Genomic DNA, 20,157 nt, shown 5'->3' with positions numbered 1-20,157 from the left:
ACGGATCACATTGAGGTTTTGACACACTGTTGAAATGATATATGAAAAGTTTAGAAGCTATCATGACAGAATCCCATCTATTGTGTTATAATTTGACAATATAAACTCCTTATATAGGAACATATCCTATAAAAAATTATAAAGTCTCTACATAGTCTATTAATAACTAGATCTATTCAAATCAATTAATATAGATTTATCTTTTAAAAATCTTTTTTTCTTTCCTTATCTTGTAGGTAAGCAATTTCATTATACTCATTTTTTTTTTTTAACAATGTGATCAAGTCCCTTTTCCACATATTAACATTTCCCCAAATCACACTTATCAAGGATATTTAACTTTGTTCTTTTCAGGATATTAAAGACTTAGATAGACTGACCTTAAGAAAAATACATTTCCATTTTGCCTTATATCTTAAAACACCAATATTCACTAGTAAGAAATAACTAGAGGAGATAGAGACCACATGATAGGGTAGCACAAAGAAGTACAGTAAGCTCTGTATCCTCCTCTTCCCCACAAAAAAAAAAAAAGCCTTTTCTTTTAATATACCAGACTGAATTTTGATGGGAAAATCAAAGAAACAAATCATAGCAAGTCATTTTTTTCCAGTTTAAGTCAGCACAAGGAAACAAATAAAGAAGTCTGGTGATAGGGTCTAGAGGAGTGCCTAGCCTTAGAGTTCTCTAGTTGTCAATGAGAGACTATGTATCAAAGGCAATAGTAGGTTTCAAACTTATTCCAGGACAACCTAAGAAATAGACCAGAATTGTCTAATATTATGGACAGTAAAATTATCCAAATACAGAGAATTCAGGTCAAAGAAAAAAGTTTTTTCAAGCATCCAGAAACAATCCAAGAACCAAGGAGCTACAGTCCATCTCACTCAGGATTTAGCAGCTACCATAACAAAGGAGTCAAAATGTTAGAATTATTGTTGTTCTTCATTTTCTTTTTTTTTTTATTATAGCTTTTTATTTACAAGATAAATGCATGGGTAATTTTTCAGCATTGACAATTGCAGAACCTTTTATTCCAACTTTTCCCCTCTTTCCTCCACCCCTTCCCCCAGATAGCAAGTTGACTAATACATGTTAAATATGTTAAAATATAAATTAAATGTTGTTCTTCATTTTCAAAAAAGACTAATAATGGCCTGAGGTGATATCTTGACTTGAACATGAATTAGATTTAAGAGAGAGTTATGCAAAGTTGTCGGATTCACTCTCTCTTCCAGAATCATCTACAGTGCAGGACAAAAGCCAACATAACTGGTGATGGCCTGAGATGAAATGGATGATTTTGGTGTTTTCAATGTTTAGCCAATCTTTAAACATTACTTCAACCATCTTCATGTCCTTTGAAACAAATTGTTCTCATCTGCCCATTGCATTGAGGGAAATGTTCCCATTCTTAGGTAGACATCTTCCTAATTCATTAATGGATTTGAAGTCTTTTGGTGTAGCTAGTTTAACTATCTGCCAAATCAGTGTTACTAAGTTGTAGTCACTGCACATTGCCATAGTTTCTTGGAGTCACAAATAAGCACTGGGTGAAAAGTGAATGTGCAGAACTGCTAATACTCTCTGAAGATCTCATACATCTTGAAAAGTTTGGAATGTGATAACCCAGAAAGCAAAGGACAATAGTCTTATAGCCTTGGTAACTTACCAAGAAAAATAAAATGTAATTCTATGTGAGGAAAAAAAGGACCTTCAGTGAAATAGAATATTAAGCAAGTATTCAGGATGAAAGAACAGAGCTTCATAGAAAATTTGAAATTCTTTTAACTCAAAAGAATTAAGAAAGGAAAAAGTGAAAACAAACAAAAAATCATCGGGCACTAGACAAGAATAAACTGCCTGCCTTGAGAAATGATACATGGCTTTTCCTTAAAATATTCAGTAGCATCTATTTAAAACTGTCAGTAAGCATCATATATAATGGGGATAAACTGGAACTATTCCCAATAAGATCAGGAGTGAAACAAAGTTACGTATTATTACCATTATTATTCAATATTGTATTAGAAATGCTAGCTTCAGCAATGAGTTGAGAAAGAGATTAAAGGAATTAGAGTAGGTAAGGAGAAAACCAAATTATCACTCTTTGCAGATGATATGATGGTATACTTAAAGAACCCCAGAGATTGTACTAAAAAGCTATTAGAAATAATCCATACCTTGCAAAGTTGCAGGATACAAAACAAACCCACATAAGGCATCAGCATTGATATATATCACAAGCAAAATCCATCAGTTAGAGTTACAAAGAGAAATCTCATTTAAAGGAACTGTCCAGTGGTATAAAGTATTTAGGAATCTATCTGCCAAGGGATAGTCAGGAACTATATGAGCAAAACTACAAAACACTTTCCACACAAATAAAGTCAGATCTAACCAATTGGAAAAACATTAAGTACTCTTGGATAGGTTGAGCAAATATAATAAAGATGACACTACCTATTCTATTGGTAGTGCTATACCAATCAGACTCCCCCAAAAACTATTTTAATGACCTAGAAAAATAACAACAAAATTCATCTGGAAGAACAAAAGGTTAAGGCTTTCAAGGGAACTAATGAAAAAAAAAATCAAATCAAGGTGGCCTAGTTGTACCAGATCTAAAACTATATTATAAAGCAGTGGTTACCAAAACCATTTGGTATTGGCTAAGAAATAGATTAGTTGATCAGTGGAATAGGTTAGGTTCACAGGACAAAATAGTCAATAACTTTAATAATCTAGTGTTTGACAAACCCAAAGATGCCAGGTTTTGGGATAAGAATTCACTATTTCACAAAAACTCCTAGGAAAATTGGAAATTAGTTTGACAGAAACTAGGCATTGACCTACACTTAACACCATACACCAGAAAGGTCAAAATGGGTTCATAATCTAGGTACACAAAGAAAGAGATTATAAATAAATTAGAAGAACATAGGATAGTTTACCTCTCAGACCTGTGGAGGAAGAAGGAATTTGTGACCAAAGAAGAACTAGAGATCATTATTGATCACAAAATAGAAAATTTTGATTATATCAAATTGAAAAGTTTTTGAAAAAACAAAACTAATGCTGCGAAGATTAGAAGGGAAACAATAAACTGGGAAAACATTTTGACATCAAAGGTTCTGATAAAGACCTCATTTCCAAAATATATACAGAATTGACTCTGATTTATAAGAAACCAAGCCATTCTCCAATTGATAAATGGTCTAAGGATATAAATAGACAATTTTCAGATGAAGAAATTGAAACTAAATCTAACCATGTAAAAAGATGCTCCAAGTCATTATTAATCAGAGAAATGCAAATTAAGACAATTCTGTGATACCACTACACACCTGTCAGATAGGCTAGGATGACAGGAAAAGATAATGCTGAATGTTGGAGGGGATGTGGGAAAACAGGGATACTAATACATTGTTGGTGGAATTGTGAATATATCCAGCCATTATGGAGAGCAATTTGGAACTATGCTCAAAAAGTTATCAAACTGTGCATACTTTTTGATCTAGCAGTGTTACTACTAGGCTTATATCCCAAAGAGATTTTAAAGAAGGGAAAGGGACCTGTATGTGCCAAAATGTTTGTGGCAGCCCTCTTTGTAGTGGCCAGAAACTGGAAATTGTGTGGATGTCCATCAATTGGAGAATGGCTGAATAAATTGTGCTATATGAATTTTATGGAATATTATTGTTCTGTAAGAAATGACTAGCAGGATGATTTCAGAAAGGCCTGGAGAGACTTACATGAACTGATGCTGAATGAAATGAGCAGAACTAGGAGATCATTATATACTTCTACAATAATACTATATGATGATCAATTCTGATGGACGTGGCTTTCTTCAACAATGGAATGAACCAAATCAGTTACATTTGTTCAATAATGAATAGAACCAGCAACACCCAGCGAAAGAACTCTGGGAATTGAGTGTGTACAACTACATAGCATTTCTAATCCTTCTGTTTTTGTCCACTTGCATTTTGGATTTCCAAATTGTACATTATTTCAAAGTCCATTTGTGCAGCAAAATAACTGTATGAATATATATACATATATCGTATTTAACATATACTTTAACATATTTAACATGTATTGGACTACCTGTCATCTGGGGGAGGGGATGCAAACAAAAGGTTTTGCAATTGTCAATGCTGAAAAATTACCCATGCATATATCTTGTAAATAAAAAGCTATAATAAAAAAAAAATATGAAAAAGAAATAATACATGGGCTGCCTCTGAACTATATCATCCTCAAGGGTCTTAGAGGGAATCTAATTAGACAAAAATTTGGAAGTAGTTCTGCTAATATATTAATGTTTCAAAGAAGAATTTGATATACAAAAACATAAAGAAGTGTAAGATCTTTCTTAGATGGCAAAATTTGGAAATCTAAAGGAATGCCCATAAATTGGGGAATGGCCAAAATAATTATGGTTTTAAAATGTGACAGAATACTGTTTTTTTTTTTTTTAAGAGATCATGGAGATAGTTTTAGAGAAACCTGGGCAGACTTTTATGAATTGATATGGAGTGGCTTCAATAGAACCAAGAGAACATTTTAGACAATAACAACATAATGAAGACAAACAGCTTTGAAAGAATTGGGAACTCTAGTCAGTATAATGACCAAACAAGCTTCCAAAATACTAAAGATACTACACAACTTCTAATAGAGAAAGAAATGATTCAGTGCATAATAAGACACATTTTTAGATGTAAAAATTTGTCTCAACAGGCTACATATGGGAAAGTTGGAGGGTTCCAGGGAGAAAGTTTAGGGTGGAAGGGAAAGAAGGTAAATTTCACTGATTGAAAAAGACATAATTTAAAAAGAATTAATTAATATGATTAAAGAAGTTTTTTAAGCTGATCAATATAATAGATGATATTTCTGTAAATGGGTCCATTAATTTCTGCATCTTGCAAAGTACTACCTCTTCCACTATTCAAACTGTTCTTGCAAAAAAAAAAAATGTACCTCCTCCATGAAGATCTGCTAATTGGAAGAAAGGTGATGAAAGTTTCTATGCTATCACCTCATGTAACACTTACTTGTTTCACTGCTAAAATAATCCAAGCACCATGTCACCCTTGCTCTCAGAAATCATCAGTGATTTCCTGTTTCCACTAAGATAAAATATGGACTTCACACTAGCATTTAAAGTCCATCATAATAACATATGGTTTCAATATATTTCCAATCTTATTTATAATATTTCCCTTCATTATCTTTGTCATAACCAAACTAGACTGCTAGCTTTTCTCTTAACTCCATATAGTATTTCCTCCCTGAATCCTACTTCCTTGGAAAGCTAAGTGGCATTATGGATAGAACTTTGAACTTAGTAATAAGAAGTGACTTCAAATTTATCCTTAAATCTATTTCAGCTATATGACTGTGGGCAAGTTAATTAATCTCTGCCTCAATTTTTTCAGTTGGTAAAATGGAAATTGTGAATTTTCAATAATATAATATTTGTAAAGTCCTTAGCATAATGCCCAGAACATAGCAGACACTTAACAAATGTTTGTTCCTTTCTTTTCTGTATTCACAAAAACTATCCTCAATCATTAATGGAATGATTTCCTTTCTTATCTCTACCATTCAGCATTCTTCTCTCCTTTCCAGTATCAGCTCAATTGACAAATTGAGGCTTTTCTTGATTCATTCAATTCCTAATGCTCTATCCCTTGTCAAATTACTTTGTATTTATTTATTTATATTAAAATACAAGCCCTGAAGTTAATCAGTTTCATGATTTTCTTCATATCCCCACTTCTGAGTAAAATGTGTTGACATAGTGGATGTTAATAAATGTTGCTCATGAATTGGACAAAGTAGCATTTTTTCATTTAGCCCTGAATTACTTTCTTATGTATTCCTTTGGATTCATTTCATTGTTTCATTGTTTCAATATGGGGCATTTTCCCATGGCTCTTCATGATTCTTCATGTAATAACACCATGTGCCATAAAATTAGATCTTGAATGAAGAATTCAGATGGTCTCATCAAAGAGAGGGCTCTTGATAATATCAATTGTGTGACCAGTTCTGTGAAAAACCTAAGATACTGGCTTTGATTCACTCTTTAAAGGATAGCATATTCCAAACTCCTTATAAACTGCAATTCAAGTGATTCTGAATCTACAACTAATTATGTATAAACCTTAAAAATTCATCATCTTGTGCTCAACTTCTGACTTCATACTAGTCAGTACAGAAATATCAGTGTTCCCTCAAATGCACTAGGCAGCTATGTGGCACAGTAAATTAAAGCAACAATCACTGGGTCTAAATCAGGAAGATTTATCTTCCTGAGTTCAAATCTGACCTCAAATACTTACTAGCTGTGTAACCTGGGCAAGTCATTTAATCCTGCTTGCCCCAGTTTCCTCATCTGTAAAATGAGCTAGATAAGGAAGATGTGAAGGAAAAACTCTTCAGAAGGAAGTTAGGTCACAGTGAGTACCAGATGATGGAAAGTATAAGAAAAAGTTTAAGATGAAAAAAAAAATTGTTCATTATAAAGTAGACATTGGAGAAAACACAGTGAAGAGGGTGAATGAAACTGTAGTGGGACATTGCATTGAGGAGGGTGGGAATAAGAAAGCAAACAGCTGCTAAGAACTAGGATGTGAACATCTGTGTTCACAGCTAAAGCAGAGTGGAGAGATAGATCATCAGAACTGAATAGATTGAGAAGCAGGGAATTTAATGCATTTAATTCAGCTTTCAATGTTTTTTTCAGTCATTATGGAGTTTCCTTGACCCCATTTGGTGTTTTCTTGGCAAAGATACTAGAGTGGTTTGCCATTTCCTGCACCAGCTCATTTTACAGATGAGGAAACTAAAGTAAATAGGGTTAAATGATTTGTTCAGAGTTATAACTAATAAGTATTTGAGGCCAAATTTGAACTCAGGTTTTTGTGACACTAGGTATAGAATGTTGTTCACTATACTACCTATAGTATTTAGAATTATTCATATATTTATTTTAATTTTTGTGTTCTCCAACAAAAACACTCAGCTTTGTAATTTTAGTTTGTCTCATTAAAAAGTTGTAATATCAATTGTGTAGCTAGTTCTGTGAAAAAAACCTGTGATGTTGTAAAATACTGACATTTATATTTTGATGTATCTTGACAATGTAGGTAAGTTTGCCACATGGGCAGAAATACAGTATTATTGAACAAAATAGCTTTAGTTATTGATTGCCCAAAATAGAGTATTTCTCAATAAATACTATTCAAAATAAAAATCTCCATAAAAATAGAGAATACCTACTTCTATTTAAGAATCCTTTTTGACTTCTGTACAGTGAATTCAACCAGATATACATATATATATACACACACACACACACATATATATATATATATATATACTTATGTATGTAGATAGATGAGTATATATATATATATATATAGAGAGAGAGAGAGAGAGAGAGAGAGAGAGAGAGAGAGAAAGAGAGAGAGAGAGAGAGAAAGCCAAAAAGAGAGAGACAGAGACAGAGACAGAAACAGAGAGGCAGATATCATATGTTAAATATGATATCTAATTTAAAACTTGCATATTGGCCAAATATGACACCTTATTAGAAATTAGAGGTAGTTAACACCCCTGACCCTGTACTTCTTTTCATTTTGAGAATGACATGGTCTCCAAGATTATATTCAAAATCTTAGAACAATTAAGAGAATGACAAGAGATGCCTGTATCTCCATCAAAAATCTACTATCAAATTTTTATGCCTTCCTTATAAGACAGAGGAAGTGAACTTGCAGCTGTTGGTTGTAAGTGGTGGATATGATAAAGGTTTCATAGATCAGTGGATCTGGATTGGCTTTCTCAACACTTCTTCAGTGATATCTTTAATTTAATATATGGACATGTATATGTTATATGTAATAGTTCAAATTTGGCTTCAAACACTTAATATTTCCTATCTTTGTGACTCTTTACAAGTCATTTAACCCCAATTGCCTCAGGAAAAAAAAGTTTTCTTCTTCTTCTTCTCATGTAGATCACAGTCTTAATAGGGGAAAACAAATGCAAACAATTATATACAAACAAGAGAGATTTAATAGGTAGAGAGTAATAGATAAATATACCAAGATTGCCTTAATTTCTAAAAAATTAAATGACCTAGAAGGCCTTCAGTGTATTTACTGTATCTTCTTTTGAGGGAGAACATTAAAAATTATCAAACAATAAGAAAAGTCTTTGATAGGTTTTACTGTGCCAGTATAGTAAAAAAACTTCATTTACATAGCAAATATTGAAAAAATTTCCCAATGAAATATTTTTCATTTTTATTTTTACCATTCTAAAAGTAATATAGCACAATTTATTAACATCTCATTGTGAGGAATCAATAGATCCACTGAAGCAAGACGATTCTAATGCTCTAACCATGCCCCCCCAAATTGAAACATCCACACATTTGATTTGAATCCAAATAAAATAATATGTGCAAAGAAAACTTGCACTATTCATAATTTTTAAAGAAAGTAGTGGGTCTTAAATTTCTCCTCCAAATAACCTAACAAAAGATTTATTTTTATTATTCTTACTCATTCTTTCCTTGTTTAGGATTACAAATTGTATATTTCCCCCATAAACATGTCTAATCTTAGTTAGAAGAAAAAAAAAAAAAGGTTAAATCCCTAAGTCTAGTAGCGCTGGATGATGCCTGAGATGGGAATGTTTATAAGCTCTATGATATTAACTGCAGTACTCAACCTCTGGTGACATAAAGCATGCAAAAAGGGACTTTCTGTCAGTTTTATTATTTCTAAAAAGGTTCCCCTTGAAGCAGAAGAGTGACCTTGCTTTGCTGAGCTGACATGTGCCATTGAATTAATAGCTGAGCTTTGCTGGAAGGAAGCTTCCAGAAACATTACAACTCCAGAGCCTGAGCTTTCAGTGACTATTAATCAGGGATACCAAAATCATGCATCAAGCAGACTCATTTAAAAGTAATAAAAACTACTTTTTAAAAAACTTTTTAAAAAAAGAATTATCTTATTGTTTGTCATTATTTGTGTTCAAGGGTATCACTGTATGGCTAAAATGTGCCTTCAGGAGAACTTTAAAAGGGTTTTTGTGTTTTCAGAGTCTAAGCAAGCATGGAGGACAAATGCTTTTGCCATACTAATTGCCAGGAAATTTTATTAGATAGAACTCATTTGGGGGAAGATTTCATTTTCTTCCCTTTTATTTAATATCCTTTCAAGCAATGGTTTGTAATGAGCTATCACATCTTCTTTGAGATATTTTTCATTATTTCATTAATGGTTTAACTGGTCATGAGGGCAAAAAAGTTTTCAGTATTTTGCATGGTATTCAATGAATTGAGAGTTCATGATTCCTCAGGAAGCCCTTGTTTGTATCCCTACATTGCATGATGAATCAATATATGGAAAGTATTATAGCATCATGGAAAGTACATTCAATTTAAATTAAGAATGTGGAAATTGGAATTCTAGTAACATATATGCTGTGAACTAAGTATGTGATTATGCACAAGTTTCTTATTCTTTTAGTCTCAGTTTCTTCAGCTGTGAAATTTGGATAAAACTGAGTAATGTGCTAGAAAGAGAGATACAGTTGGAGTTCAGAGGTCCAAATCACACTTATTACAATATCTGTGTGACCTGAAGTCACCTGAACCTCTATGAGCAGCAAATTTCTCATCTTTAAAGTGAGGATGTCAGATTAAATACTTTTAAAGGTTCTTTTAAATCTATAAGCTAAGAATTAAATCTCTAAGCTAAAATTCTAAATTCTATAAACTACCTAATAAGCTTGTTAGAAGTCAAATTTGAAAATATATGCAAAATTCTTTAGCTTAGCACATGACTGGCACATAGTTGGCATTTAATAACTGTTGGTTGACTTTATAGATGTAAAGTGCTGTATAAATATAAGCTACTATTAATATTTCAGTAATCTTGCCCCCTTGACTCTTGAAATTGCATTAATCAGTTAATTATTTTAAAAGTACTAACATCTACATTAGCCATTTCCGTGTTTTTTTTTTTCTTTCTGTTTCTAATGAGAAGAAAAAACAAGAGACTGTATTTGAACTATTTGATGTTTCTCAATTCATGTTTTAAGAATCATTTCATATTATTTTGATCATATTTTTTTTCTCTTTGTAGTATATGTATGTGTGTACATATGGTAATTAAATTGTTTATAAGTTAATTCTACTGTGTTTCCCAAAAATGACGTAAATCTTAATATAAGGGCATGAAGGGTGGAACAAAGGAAAGAATCTTATAGCATATATAAGAACACATGCTAGGCTAAAAAGTTTAATCAGAGGGGCCAGACATTTAATATTCAATTCAATGTTCATTAAGGTTTTTTTGATGAGCAAAGCACTGCTAGGCTTTCAGAATACACAGGCAAAAAATCCTCAAAATGATTCCTACCTTCCTAGAGCTTAAGTTTTTCTTGAATATATTATCAAGATAAATTTATATGCTCTTGAATTATGTTAAGTTGTTATTTAAAATAATAATGTTGCTATAATAATAATTATTAATTTTGACACTGGGTCTCCCCATTTTACCTGAGTTGGAAATGTAGCAGTCCTCATGAAGCATTTATTGCTAATTGGCAGAGAAGCTTTGACCTTCTCTGTTCCTAACTTGGGTCAGTCCTCCTTAGGCAGCTTGGTGACTTTCTGCTCCAGGGGTTCATTATGTTAATGATAGATTTAGCAAAGGCACCCAATTCATTTCAGTTTTACTGAAATATAGAATAATCCAACAGTTTTAGCCCTCTGGTAAATGGGATTGCTGGTAAGCGTGCCACTGTGCCCGGCTAGAATATTATTATTTGATGGATCAGAGGAACATGTATATAGCAGAAATAATGGGTTTATTATTCAGTAGGACATGCTTTCTATAGGGGGTTCATAACACTGACAAAAAACAAGAACAACAACCAACCAACCCATAGTATCTGCCTTCTAGCAATTTTTAGACTATCTCTGGATAGTCTAAATTAATAGCACTCCCCCACCCATTCAGTTAACTTCTCATTTATTTTGCATACATCCTATTTTTATTTCTCTGTGAACATATTGTATCTGTCCAGTAGAAGTCAAAGGTCCTTGTAAACAGGGACTGTTTCACTCTTGTATTTGTATCTCCAGTGCCTGACACAATGCCTGAAATGAGGCAGGTGCCTAATTTTTTTTTTAATTCTGTTTCAAATTATGGGATAAAATGAGCATTTTCATAACATATATGTGTAAATTGTTCTATACATACTACAATTTATCAGTTATTACTCTGGATGTAGATAGTTTCTTTATATATCCTTTATAATTAATTTGGGTATTTATAATAGACAAAATAACTTATTTACTCGGTTATTCTTAAAACAACACTGCTGTTATTGTATACAATGTTTTCTTGGTTCTGCTGATTTTGCTTTTCATTATTTTGTGCAAGTTTTTTTCCTTTTTTTTTCTAAAATTATTGAGCTCATCCTTTCTTAATAGCGCAATAGTTGCCATCACAATTTTATATCACAACTTATTAAACTGTTGCCCAGTTGATGGGTACCCCTGCATTTTCCAGTTCTTTTCCATCGCAAAGAGAGCTGTTATAAACATTTTAGGACATATAGATTCTTATTTTCCTTTTCCCCTGATCATCTTTGATAATAAACCAAGTAATGTATTGCTGGGTCAAAAGATATAGGTAATTTAATAACTCTTTGGGCATGATTCCACACTGCCCTTCAAAGAGGTTGTATTGTTTCACAATTCCACTAACAATGAATTAATATCCCAATTTTTTTATATCATCTCCAACATTTGTCATGTCCTTCTTTCATTTTAGCCAATCTGATTGGTGTAAAATGATATTTCAAAGTTGTTTTAATATGCATTTCTTTAATCAATAATGACTTAGTGCATTTTTATGTGACTATTAATTACTTCTATTTGTTGATTGGATGTCAAAATAAGATGAAATCAAATGAAGTTAAGTAACAATTTGAAGTAGTATTAATATGAGTTATTGTTGAATTCGATAGCCACCTTTAGTGCCTGCAAAAAACAGGAACTAGTCTAGTGAATAATACCTGCTGTATGGGGCCACAGTAGGAATACAACATGTACCCAAATACAGTATAAGATGTGACAAGAGAAAAAGAAAGATATATGCAGTGGGTTACAGTAATACTTGAGATGAGAGTTCACTTAGCTGAGAGGTATTTGTAAAAAGCTGATGAGTAAATGATGACACTGAAAGTGATTACAAAGGTAGATTCTAAGAAGTCAGAGAGAGATAAGGAGAAAACCCATTTCAATAAAAGGGGATTTAAACACATGGTGATTTACATATAGATAAGAGAATCTATATCGAATCCAATTTAGCTGCAATGTAATGTACATAAATAGATATAACATGAAATAGGCCTGTGAAGGGAATCTAGCTGCTAGACTAAGGAGTTTATATTTAATCCTTGACATGCTTTTGAAACAAAGAATGAAAAAATATGTATTTGAGGAAGATTATTTTGGCATATACGTGAGGAATAGAGAAGTGAGACATTAAGAGGATGATTAGATTTTTAGGAGATTTGAAGATATGCAAGAGAAGTGTTCAAAAAAGAAGTGTTCAACCAAGTTTTTTTATCTCTTTTCTCCACCACTTAGTAGCAAATGTTCTCTAAATGAGTCATTTTCTGGTACGTCAGAGACCATATTAGTAGAACAAAGGATACTCCACACTCAGAATGTACATAAGCTAGCAAAATTAATTAAAGGATATTTTTATAATAATTTGAGACTCCTGATAAATTATTGATGAATGAAAACATGAGCACAATGTGTTTCTTTTCAGCACTTCAAAATAGAGTGTATTTTATTTTGGTTCAGTAGATCAGATCTTATTTCATCAGACAGAACACAAATGATTTTTCAGTTCCCTTTTTATAGACAGGAACTATTCCATCTCTGACTGTATCAATGATGTTTCAACAATTTTCTTCACTTCCCACAAATTCTACAACGGTGATTGCTAGGGATAGAAGGTTCGTCTGTTTATTTGCTTGAAAATTTTTACTTTGGGAAATTTAAAATGATAGGAAAATAAAGGAGGGAGAAAAGGAAGAGGTTCTGGCTCGCCTCATGGTTCATTATTAGACTTGATCTTAGAGTATTTGCTGGGGTCTTCTAGAGTTTGGGAGGTTCTATTATTTCTCATTCTTTGAGATACTAATTGTCTGCAAAGACAGTCACAATTTGTACAGTCATAACTCATTACATGTTTAGCTAAGGAATCTCAAAGATCATGAAACAAACAAACAAAATCAGCAAATGGGAAAAAATAACAAATTTCATTATGGACTGAATTTGAGCCCATTCTTAACTCTTCCAAGCCACTCTTGAGAGCTACCTAAGTAAGTTCAAAAGGATAAATCACTAGTTGTAGAAACATCATATAAGAATAGAAGAAAGGGTATACAGACAACAGAAACTAGTTAACAGGGAAAATGGGAAGCTGGTTTTATTTTGGAATATGATGAATCTGAGTACTAGCAGGAGATAGAAAATTAGGCAGAGAGGCAAATTCAGAACTCAGAAAAACCATTGGGTATATCTTTGCAGTTTTGTTTTCTAAGTGAAATACCTTCATATGTAGCACAGGAAGGTTGGAGCTAGTGACAATCAGGTTTGTCCTGAAGCATCAGAGATTTCTTCAATTTACTTTGTAGATGGAGAAGATAACCTTGTAAAAAAAAAAATTAGCACTTGAGCTGATTCTTGAAGATTGGATAGGATTTAAATAAGTGGACAAGAGTGAGGAGAAAGGGGCATCCCTAGTAGAGAGAACAACATGAATGCCATATTAGAATGAATAAGTGTAACCTTATCAGAGGACAGAAAAGATATTGCCCTAGTTGGAGTAAAGGGCAAAATGTTGAAAAGCAATAAAGCAAAATTTCTCAATGATAAACTAAAAAATTTAAACTTCTTTCTGCATGCTATTTTAAAAGGGGAGTTGTTAGGATTCTTACAAGGTACTAAGTAAGTGGAATTGAGGAAACAGTGGTTAAATCTAGTTTAGCAAATAATGGTTTCCTAGTGATATAATGATTAGTGTATACTCAGTGTGGAACATATAAGAAGGAGCTGTCAGGGCCAGAAAGGACAAGTGCACTAGAAGCTTTCTGAGGCTGAAACAGATTCATTCAATCTTCCACCTTTGTGCTGGCTGGAGGCTAAAGTAGAAACCTTTGGGATTCAGAGACATTCGGAGGAAGCTAGAGGCAGAAGCTGGCAGAGCAAAGGACTAGAGGCAGGAACTCTCGGAACCAAGGAGAGAGATAGGCCTCTAAGAAAGCTAACCGGGACCCAGAAAAAGAGACAAGACTTTGAAAGAGACAATAAAGGATTTGGACTTTAATACCTGGCTGCATTTGGGGGGATTACTGAACTGAAGCCTTTTAACGAAGGCTGCCTCCAGAAGCCCCCCAAGAAACCTGCTCCCAGAAAACATTATATTTTAGAGAAGAATATAACAGGGAGTAATATGATAAAATTGACATATACATGTTATAATTTACATGTGTGTACCACATATAATTAAAACATAACCATTAGATTTCTGGAGGTAGTATGCAAAATGAATTTAAAAAGAGACAAAAATGGAAGAAGCCAATATGACTATTGAAATCATCTTGAAGAAATTAAAGAACACATGTGATATTTTCACTAATGCTGACATCTAAAGACAAGGACTTCAAAAGAGAAAAAAATAAAGATAATTGTATTATACTTTGGATTTTATTAAAATAACTTAATACATTCTTTTTCTAACCACAATAATTTATAGTTTGCAATTATGATCTTCAATATTACAATATTGGAATGAAAGTTCCATGCGTTGTTTCAAAGGGGAAAAAAATTATACAGGTACCTCATTCATATCTCCAATGTTTTGGAATATACTTACAAAATAAGGCCTTAGTTAACTATCCTAACCCAAATTCTTATTCCTTTTATAAATAATATACAGAAAATATTTTTAGCATAAGCTTTTTAAATTAAAAGTTTTGCTTCAGAATACTAATACTACATCATTAGATAATATTAAAATCTTAAACCTTAATATGCATGACAACCTTTATTCAAAAAATATCCTAGAATTTAATTCTTCTAATTTAAGAATAGATATCTTTTAAACAGTGTGAACAAATTCAGCAAACTATTAAAAATGTGTTAGGATTGCCTCAGTGTTAAATGATTACACCATTTTGTGGTATGGATGGAGGAAGGTAAGCAGAATTACTATTTCTGGAGAAAAGACAGCCTGTGAGACTAATTTTTCTAAAGCAAGTTTTACCATGGCAACAAATTTAATATAATTCAAAACTAAGAAGTCCTGCATTAATTAATTAATTAATTGGCCCTTTGAATCATACTAGGCTAAGGAATGCAAAATCAAAATCTCCAAAGGAGGTCCTAATTCTGTTCTTATTATGGTGCAGGCAGTGGAACAGTATGATGCGATAGTGATACTTGCCCTAGTTAAAACTGTATCAGAGCTTCCATTCTAAAAGTCTACTTTTCAAAAGTTTGTGTTTTGTAGATGTTGAAAGTAGAGTAACAGAAGAACCTTATCTAACAGAAAATAAAGCAAGAGCTCAATATTTGCTATTTTTCATGTTTGTTTATATGATGAATAAAATAGATTACTGTTAAATTTATATCTCCAATTCTAACCTCTCCCAAACACCAATATCATATCCCATATCTTGTACATTTTGGAATAAATATGCTGTAGACACTGTAAACTTAACACATATGAAATCAAACTCATTATTTTCCCCTTCATCCCTCTCCTATTCCTGATTTCCAGTCCTGTAGGCTTGCAACCTAAGTGTCATCCTCCCCTCCTCACTTTCTCTCACCTTCCTTATTCAATTTGTTGCCAAAGCCTGTTGATTTTACTTTTGTGAAATCTCTCACATATGCCCCTGTCTGTCCTGTGACACTGACACCCTCCCTGAACAGGCTTACATCATTTTTCTCCTAAGACTATTTTAATAGCTTGATTGTTGGTCTTTGTGCCACAATGATTTCCATACTCTAGTCCATATTTCACTCAACTGTAAAAGAGATTCCAAACCACATGTTTAATCATGTCACTCTTTAATTCATTAAGGCCTTTTCCATCTTGTCAGCTCTACTAAATATGAAAATTCCTTACCAACAGTTAAGTTAAGTTTAGTTTTTTTCCTTGACACTCAAGACCCTCCGCATTATGATATCACCTTACTTTTCTAAGCTCGGTCTACTTCCCTTCATATACAGTTTGTTACAAAGAATGATAGGGTCTCTTGTATTATAAGAAAAAAATGAGCACTTAATGAGTTTTAGTTGAATGTGGATTAAATTTATTAGTATTATTGAAGTTAGAGATTGAACATACTGTGATATTTCAACTGAAAGGTCCATAAACAAATTCATGAGTTTTGCTTTGGTAGAGTTTCTTTAAAAAAGCTAAAATTATGCTTAACAAAGCTTCTGTTTTGAGTATAATTATTATCACACATTTGCTAAACCAAATATCTATAAATAAAATGCAAGATTTCTGGTACCAAAATATATTTTCATTTATTCTGGACTGTAATCCCAGAAAAAGACTTTACTTAACTATAATTTTATTTCAAATATGAAATTCCATAGGCACACAATTCTAAAAATGTGTCCATTGTTCTTAGTCCATTTATAGACAAGTCAAAAGATATGCAAATAATACTTACCTTATTAAAGGAGTGAATAAATTGTAACTTTTTGGCTATAAGCCATTATTTTAAAATAAATCAATATTTTTCAATAATAAAGATATAATTTAATTGGTTTTCTTAAACTAGAAATGTTTTTATATTAGAATCCTACATTAGCAAGTTCGGTGTCCAACAATTTGTAATGTGATGATTGACAAAAACCAAAAGTAATAGCCCTTTTCTTTCATAGCCCATGGCTCCTAAATTTGCTTTTCTTTATAGATATAATGAGGTTGAATGCATTTTAAAGGGTGGTAACTATTGATTATTTAATGGAAGACGTTAGTATGAGAAATGCTGAAGTAGCTCTATTTAGTGCTCTCCTGTGCATTATGTAAGATGGTAGAAAAAATGCTCTAACCCCTATTAATATTTAATAGATGTGAGGCAGTATATTACAAAACTACCCTTGGTATCTGATCCAACCAGAAGGAAGGATTTTTCAAGCTCCTGGATTAGGAATAACTGATCTTCCTACTCTCACATTATTTGTAAATACAGCAAACAAGACCTGTCCCAACATACTTTCAGAACTGACAATAGACAAAGAAAGCCTTTAAATACCATCATTCCTACTACTCAATTTAAAGTGATTAAATGATATAGAAAGTCATTTTTAGATTAACAAGCACCACATGAGAATATTTAGTATTTCCCACTGTTTTTTTTTTTTAATTTTATTTTATATTTAGCATTTTAGCCCTTTCTTTTTCTCTCATTCTAAGCCCAAAGGAATATTCAGGAGGAATATCAAGTAAGTGTAAGGTGTTGTTGAGACACTTATATCATGTCTGACTCCTTGTGATAGCATTTGGGATTTTCTTGCAAAAATCTGATGGTCTTTTCTTAGTTCTAATTCTTCTTGACCTAATGACCTAACTTACATTTGACATTACTAACTATTGTTATCCCCTAAAAACTCTCTCTTTTTTTCTTCTGGGGAGAGGAGCATTGGGCAAACAAGTATAGTTAAGAAAAAGGTGAAGCTCTATTTAAATTCTCATCTATTCTGTTGATTCATCCTATAGAGCATAGCTCCTAATTGTGCTTATTCTTCTAAAACTCTTGTCTGTCTTCTCTTATTTAAATATATTTTATGGGTGACTTCTATGTACCAGTTTCCTGCCTTATGGGGAAAAGAAGAAACACCAGATAAGGGGAAAGCACTACTTCATCCTATAAAGGTAAACTTTCCTGGTCTTTTTCTCCCAAGAAAATAACAGAGAAAAACCATTCCATTCAACTCTCTCTGCTTGTCTACTGGTCTGGACTGTTGCTATGTACTTGGAAAGGAGGAATAAATGATTCCATTGTGCTTCTTTGTTGGTCTCCTGACCTAGATTGGCCTTCCTGCAGAGAAAGGAGACAATTGTTCTTCCATAAAAATCCTCATGTTGTTCCCCTCACTTGACTTCCATAATAACATGGAAGCCTCTAACCTCATGAAAATCTATAGAGATATTGTTAACCTATTTGAAGTCATTCATTATTGATTGGCAAACTCCAACCCAGTTATGATACCCCACCCTCAATGATTCTGAACCCCAATCTATCATCATTCAATCACCATTCTCTGTCTCCTGCTTCTCAATGTTTTAATTATATCTACATCAGTATAATTCTCCTTTTCCTCATGTCCAAGTCTAAAACTTCTTACCTCTTCTGTTGTGCTCTCTGGAACGCCCAACCCATTTCATTTTAAATATTTGTTTTTCCCATTTCTATGTTCTGCCTCTACTGAAACTTAGTTTCTTCCTAATGACACAACTTCCCTGGCTACACATTCCATTATTAGTTCTTTTCATTCATTTCCTCGAATTTACTGATCAAAATGAGGTAGTACCTCATTTTACTACTAATACAACTTGTAACCTTCTCTATCACTGTCACTTATTAATCATTCCTTTTCTGAAGTTCATTCTATATTTACTATCCAATAAAAATTCTGATAGATATTGTTAATAGCTGTCTAGGATACTCCTCTTTTTTTCTCAATGAATACAATTACTGGCTCATGATCTTTCTTTCCTCCTAATCCCTTGCCACCATACAGTCAGAATATTGCTCTCTAAAACATACTAATTTCCATCTCCTTAATTATTTCATTTCACCTTGCTTTGTGATACCCTTAATCTTGATTATCACCCAGAAATGTACCATTTCTGTGTTCATGAACTCTGAAATTTTCTTATCTGATCACAATCTGTTGTCATTTCACTTCTTCCTCTACCTTGCAATCATAAACCCTATTCCCTATCCATAAAATGATTTCCAATTCCCCGAATTTTCAGTTATTCTGCAGGTGATCACCACTTCACTGATTACACTTTTCACCCATCATCATTTTGATGATATAATTCAATTCTATACTGGAGAAAATCACAAAATCATGTTGACTGAGTGTATTACAAATGGAGATTGCATATTTTGAATTCAGTACTTATTGTAACAACAATAATTTTTTACCTTCCTAGTTGACTCACTAATCCACTAACCACATTCCCTTTTCTCCCATCCTCGAATTTCTAGTGGATCTTCCTCCCCATCATTTCAACTGAGAAACTTGCTTCATATTTCTTCAGAAGAATTGAAGCTAATTGCTGAGCACTCATACTCTCTGGTTCCCTTCTACCTATCTGACCAATCATTTCTATTATCCTTTAATGTATTTTCATCAGGTTCATACCCACAAAAAACCATGTATTTCCAAGGGTTCTGCAGTTTCCATTGATTCGATTGAATTATCACCTCTATACTGATGATTCTCAGATTTACTTATCCAAAGTCCCTACTAACTTCCAAACTTTCACTTCCAAATATTTATCAGAAATCTTGAACTAGATGTCCCATAGACATCTTAAATTCATCCCATCCAAAAGTGAACTCTACATTTCCCTGTTAAGTTTTCATCCCTCCTAACTTTTTATCACTGTTAAGAGTACCACCCTCCTCTCAATAATTTAAGATCAAAACCTATTTGGAAGGATAATTACCCCTTGTATGTTTTGATCCAGTCACACTGACCTCTTTCCTATGCTTTACATATGACACTTTATCTTTAGATTCCAGACATTTTCATGGACATTTCTCCATTTCTAATTTCCTCAGCTCTATTTTCTGGATTCCCTGACTTCCTTTAATTCTCAAGTGAAATCCTACCTTCCACAATAAGACTTGCCTAATATCCTTAAATGCTAGTGCTTATTTGTTTATCTCCATTTCTATCCTGTGTATATAGATCTTTGCATATATTTGTTTTCATGTTTTCTCCTCCTTTAGATAGAGAGCTCCTTGGGAGTAGGAACTATCTTTTGCCTTTCT

At 32.7% G+C, this 20,157-nt stretch overlaps 1 protein-coding gene across 2 annotated transcripts in view; it reads left to right on the top strand.

Moving 5' to 3' along the window:
• SAMSN1 (SAM domain, SH3 domain and nuclear localization signals 1) overlaps nucleotides 1-20,157 on the top strand; it is a 57,595-nt gene that overhangs the window by 11,384 nt on the left and 26,054 nt on the right. Inside the window, exon 2 of one of the 2 annotated variants that reach the window (XM_051984746.1) lies at nucleotides 17,955-18,020. The exons of the other annotated variant lie outside the window; for it this stretch is intronic. Within the exon in view, the coding sequence (XP_051840706.1) occupies nucleotides 17,955-18,020 (66 nt within the window). The remainder of the gene's footprint in view (nucleotides 1-17,954; nucleotides 18,021-20,157) is intronic. 2 annotated transcript variants of the gene reach the window in all.

This window comes from Antechinus flavipes, chromosome 3 (assembly GCF_016432865.1).
Source record: "Antechinus flavipes isolate AdamAnt ecotype Samford, QLD, Australia chromosome 3, AdamAnt_v2, whole genome shotgun sequence".
NCBI lineage: Eukaryota > Metazoa > Chordata > Mammalia > Dasyuromorphia > Dasyuridae > Antechinus > Antechinus flavipes.
Note: the sequence above shows the minus strand (reverse complement) of the source record. Positions and strands in the feature narration are given on the sequence as shown.